Raw genomic sequence first — 5,731 nt, 5'->3', positions numbered from 1 at the left:
GTCATCTAAAAATCTGCATAAAATAAACAGTTTGATTGAACCAGACTCTGTAAAGTACAAAAAAATCTGCCTTCTTCAGTTATTTTTGACTCAGGTACAACCAAAAGTCTTATGACATAAATTCACTGCAGGCTGTTAACACAGAGCAGTAAAGAGACATGTGTAGAAATGATTTAAAAATGTGAATAATTAAACTATCTAGAGCACGTGGATCGCTCATTTCTGTTGTCCAGTATTAATAACACCTGTGGACACTTGGAAAAATGCTTCACTTGCTTATTCCAGGTTTTCTCAATTTTTGTAAAATAAATAATAAAATAAATTCGACTTTTACTCTTGTCTTTTTTTTTTTTTAATGATTTCTGTCATTCTGTGTGATACGGCACAGGAGACATTTCTCTCCTTCTAGCCATGGTTGTGCTGTTTCCATACAATAAACCATTCACAGCCTGATTTATAGAACACTTTAGGTCTAAAATTGTGGATAAAACTGACTTTTTTTTGTTGCTGTGAGCAGAATTTTCTGATTTAAAAAAAAAAAAAAAAAGAATTTTCTGATTTATGGAGTAATAAAAAAAAAAAAAAGAGAGAGATATCCAAAATCTCCTCAGTAAAAACCTTTGACTCTAACATGTCAACTAAATAAAACTTTGAACTTTATCCAGTGCTTAAATTACTGTTTTGGAAATTAATGCTAATTAGCACATATTTAATTAAATTTAAACCTGAAAATTCTTAATATATATATATATACTGCCTTAATTTATGTAAAAGCCCTACATCCAGTCCACAAGAAAACATTTTAAAAAACTATTCTTTAATCCAAGAATTAGAATTTGAGATATTCGTCACAGGACTTCTTTGTTTTTTCTTTGTGTGTTTTTGTGCAGAGCATCACTGAGTCTCTACCTCGTGGGTTTTGAAGAACGGTGAGATCTCCAGAGTGTCTCTGATTTCTTTCAGCCTCGTTAGATAACAGTTCTGGAAAAGACAAACAGACAAACACAAGCTTTTACATCACATTCTCCGATTCAGCCAGTTTTTATTACCAGTGTTAGAACTGAGCTGCTCACAGGATCAACGGCAAAACAACACTTTGCCTCATTTCAGATTTCTCAGTAAACTGCACAGAGTAGCTTCTAGTGGTGTAGATGAATTTATAAATAATGCCCTTGTGTTGTGGGGACATACAAGCTGCAAACAAAAAAAGTTCTGATGCTATTTGTGCAGCGCGTCACGTGCATGAAATGTGAGCAGCGTTTTGGCCACAACAACACAATCGTCTCACCAGATTCGTCTCCGCAGGACTTCTTCTTCTTTTACAAAATAAAATCAGAGTACGGCGGATGCAGTTTTGACACAGTTTACTGGATTCAGCTTTAACAGATGTGGCTCGACATGTTTACAAAGTAAAACGTCCAGGAGCACTGGGAGCAGAGTGTCGCTGCACAAGAAGACTGCTGTACAGATGCAAGCTTTAAGTATATAGCACTAAAGCAGTGACGTCTTGTCCAGGAAAGAGCTGGAAGTGTTGCAGGAGCACTGGGAGCAGAGTGTCGCTGCACAAGGAGACTATTTTGAAGGGGGCGGTTGCAAAATGTTTTCTGATCCATTTTTGGGTGCAGTCCTGGAACTTTTTGATCACACCTTGTCTGTGAAACTTGCTATCGTGATGCAAGCTTTAAGTTTATATCAACACAAACACAGTGTGATGTTTTATCCAGCAAACTGGATAATTTTTTCTTGACCTTTTATTTACCAAAGCTGAACACGGAGCACCAGATCAGGAGCATCAGCAGTATACTCGCCGTTTCATTTCAAAATCCACCCAGCTGTGCAACAGGGATTCATCCCCCAGGGTCGGACTGTCGATGCAGATTTCTACTGTGACTCTCTGAGGTGTTGTATTTGGTTCTTCTTTTTAGAATTCAAGCAGAATAGCTGCATTTTGAAAAAGTTTAGGAGATTGAGCTCGTTGCAGACGGGGCTGAACACGTTTACAGAACCGAGTGTTGCAGGAGCACTGGGAGCCGAGCATTGCTGTACAGGGCAAGTACTCTGAAGTGGATGGTAGCAAAATTCAATTAGGAACAGTTTTTAAGTTTTCATAGATGCTGTGTTAGAACTTTAGTCACGTCACATCACATCCATGGAAACTTGCTCCAGAAATGCAAGCTTTAAGTGAATGAAACACTAAAGCAGCTGTTTGGTTTGGTGAAAAGGATAAAGACCCAATTTCCTTCTTCATCTTTTGTTATTCGCACCAAGTTAAAAAGACCAAACGGCATTTTTCACAAGAGATTCAGCTCACTACAGATGGTGCTCAACATGTTTACAGAATGGGGCTTTGAAGAAGTGCTACGAGTGCTGCAGGAACACTGGGAGCCGAGCGTCACTGCACGAGGAGCCTGCTTTGAAGTGGCCACATGTAAATCTTTCTTTTTTTAAATAGATATCTAGGCTTTCATAGACTTTGTTCACACAGTCACATTGTCAAGACTCATGTCCCAGTTGGGAGGCATAAATAAAGGTTTGAGGTTAAGGTTAGGCACACAGTGGTGATGAGGAGGTCGAGTCTCCGGGGGTACCAGTCCTCTGATGTGATGGAAAGACGACCATGTCTGTATATGCTTCCCGTGGGACCGTTAAGACAGCACAGAAGAGTTGGGCTTTAAATTCCTCGTCTGTTTTTCTGACCCATACGTCGAGGCCGTTCACCCGCACACAGAAACTAAAGCAGGAAACACACTCACCAGTACGTCCTTGTTTCCTTTCACGAAGTCCTGGAAGGCCGCAGTGACTTGTTCTCTCGTCTTCGTCTTCTTAAAATCTCTGTTCACCGTCCCGTCCTCTTTCTGCAGAGGAGACGAAACCAGAGGATCAGGACGAGAGCTGACTTCATGCAATGGGTCTACGTCAGGTTTATTTTCATTGGTATTATGTGATCGTAAATTTTATGACATGAACTGTTTACGTTTGCTTTTCTGTCCAAGGCGAGACTACGACCTCCAGACTGGCTTGGAAGAAGCAAAAGAAGGGATCAGATGGGACAAGAAAAGCAGAACCAACCCTGAGTGGAGCAAAGGAAGTGAGGAAGGAAAGATATTTTTAGAGATTTGCCCTTAAACCGAGGAGGGGTCTCAGACTCTGTGAGAAAAAAGCTCTTTGAACCCCCAAACTTGTCATTTTTAAAGCTGTCCGATGAGTAACTAATGACTGTTTTTATTGTGATTCATCTATTTTTACTCCCTGGTTGTGTTTTTTTGACGCTGCAGAGTTTAAAGCTCTGATCAAGCTGGTTTATGTTTTGTGGGTCTTCAGTCTCTTGGTTGTTTCAGTGCATTATTTTCGTCCCATGTTCTGCTTATTTTTGTAATTTTTCTAACCTTATAAGGATGAGCCTTCTTGGCTAGGTCTTCCTCAAGAAACAGATTTTAATCTCACGGATCTTCCTGGTTTAAAAAGGTAACTAAAAAAAGAAATCTAGCAATTATATTTGTGTACATGTTTTGGTGAAATTTTGAAAAATGACCCGTCCAACCGTCTCTAATCTCTCCTGGTCTGGTAAAGATGTTCACTTTAATCTTGGAGGACTAAAACAGTTGATATTCAGATTTATGAAGTTAGAAAAAGTGAATTCTGGCCACTCACTAATTTTCTGTTTATAATAATTGTTTCAGCTCTTACAGTATTTTGTGTATTGTTAGACGTTGAGAGTCAAATCTTAGTTTCTTTTTCTAGAAAACGGTGACATGAATCCCTGACAAGAATCAGGGAATAAATCGTGGCACCTGATCAGATTTGTGGGTTTTTACGTCTTTGTTTCCTCCATTTCTGTCCATCCAGACTAAAACACAACCTACAAGCTTCCAAAAGTCTCTGTTTTAGGGTCCTACAACTGCAGTGTAGTTTGGATGCATAAGTTTAAAATGAAAATACATATTAGTACAGCTGTTGTTTTGTACAGAAGGAAACACTGTGCATCTTTTTTTTTTAAAGTCATCTTTTAAACCATTTAATACAGTCGATCACGCCTTCCTTTTAAAAAGTTTTCACAGTGTTGCTTTTTAAAGCAAAATGCTTTTAAACAGTTGTAGAGTTTACAGTGTGTGGCTGTGAGTAATGTGTAATAACTGCAAATGGCGTCCCACAGGGTTCGATCCTGGGGCCACCGTTGTTCACTCCTTACATAGATGATACTGCTTCCTCTGTATCTGATTGTAATATACATCTTTATGCTGATGATACAGTTTTATACTGTAGCGCGACAAGTGCACCAACATTAGTTTCTAATGCAGATAAACTAATGTTTCGAAAATATTAACGTGAACATTTATTTATCTGCACTTTGAGCTGCACAAAAATTCTTTTACAGGAATTAGATCTTTAATTATGGTGGAATTTTATACATGTACTCCCCAGATGTGGCTCCTTAGCTGCCTTTATCGCTCTGCGTTAGAATTTATTACTGGAAATAATTAAATTTCTCATCACTATGGGCTGGATGCTCAGGTTGGGTGATCCTGCCTCTCTGTAAAACCTGGCAGACACTTGGTTTGTAGTGTTTTACTGACTCCCTTACATCTAAAGCTGGACTCATTTCTATCCTTATTTTATCGTATTTTAACCTCCTGCTGTTGTCATTAAACTTTAAATGCTCTAAGTAAAGTGGTTATTCATTTTTATCCATGTTTGTTTATCATCAGACCTTCATACCTCGGTGTATTCTGAGTTTAAATAAAGGTTTAGTGAAAAAAACGAGAGCTTTCATTTGTTTACGCTGAGAATAAAGTCTGGTAAAGCGGAAATAATCAATCAAAGAAGTGTTTTTAGTTTCCTCCCCGCCTCTAATAACAGAAATGTGGAAGCAGCAGCAGTAGCAGTGGAAGTTGTGGTATTAGTAGTAGTAGATAGTACGAGTACATGTACAGTAGCACCAGTGGAGTATGTGTGGAATAAATGAGCTTTTCTTATTTCTGCTGGCTGCCCGGCAACCAGGAACTATTTAGAGACAAAAACTATTTTTCCCCTTTATGGTTCACGTCGTAATCCTTCACACACAAACACACACATCTCACCTGATTAGCTTCACATATGTAGACACACACACTGGACACACACACACACACACACACACATACACACACACACATCTCTGTTTCTGGGGATAACCCTCAGCGCCATGGTAACGGACCACCGGGAGGCCGTGGATGTCCTTATATAGCCACGACAAAGAGTTGTGTGTCTGTGTGTGTGTGTGTGTGTGTGTGTCAGCGCCAGATGTCGAAGCCCATACAGCTGCCACGGACAGACTTCAGCGGACGACAAAGACAGTCGCGCTCGACAAACAAAAAAAAAAAACACTTCAGAGGAAGTTTTCCGGCCCAAAAAAAAAAAAACCAGGAACTTCGATGTCGACCCGAGAGACGCGCCGAGCGCTGGAAGAAAGGCGGGAAGGAAGCGCACACACAATAGCACAATAGCACAATGACACAATAACACACACACACCTTGACTCCCTCTATCCTGAAGCCCAGCGTGGCCGTCGAGCTGATCGTCTCCCTCCACTGCATGTATCTGGGTTTGGTCACCGCCTTCTTGTCGTTCTCGTCGGCCGTCGGCGCCTCGGGGTCGACCTCGATCATTTTCTGGTACATGTCGGGCCTCGGCGACGGCTTCTTACGAGCTTTGGTCAGCTCTTCCTCGAGGTACGTCCTGAGGAAAACAAAGA

The 5,731-nt window shown here is 40.3% G+C and overlaps 1 protein-coding gene across 1 annotated transcript in view; it reads right to left on the bottom strand.

Annotated features, from left to right (window-relative positions):
• LOC103369147 (inositol-trisphosphate 3-kinase B) overlaps window positions 1–5,731 on the bottom strand; it is a 43,353-nt gene that overhangs the window by 1,230 nt on the left and 36,392 nt on the right. Inside the window, exons 9-11 of the mRNA XM_008297791.1 lie at window positions 5,511–5,715; window positions 2,754–2,855; window positions 899–981 (exon numbers count right to left, since the gene is read on the bottom strand). Of these exons, the coding sequence (XP_008296013.1) occupies window positions 899–981; window positions 2,754–2,855; window positions 5,511–5,715 (390 nt within the window). The remainder of the gene's footprint in view (window positions 1–898; window positions 982–2,753; window positions 2,856–5,510; window positions 5,716–5,731) is intronic.

Source organism: Stegastes partitus, unplaced genomic scaffold, assembly GCF_000690725.1.
Source record: "Stegastes partitus isolate 25-593 unplaced genomic scaffold, Stegastes_partitus-1.0.2 Scaffold1248, whole genome shotgun sequence".
In the NCBI taxonomy this organism is placed as follows: domain Eukaryota; kingdom Metazoa; phylum Chordata; class Actinopteri; family Pomacentridae; genus Stegastes; species Stegastes partitus.
Note: the sequence above shows the minus strand (reverse complement) of the source record. Positions and strands in the feature narration are given on the sequence as shown.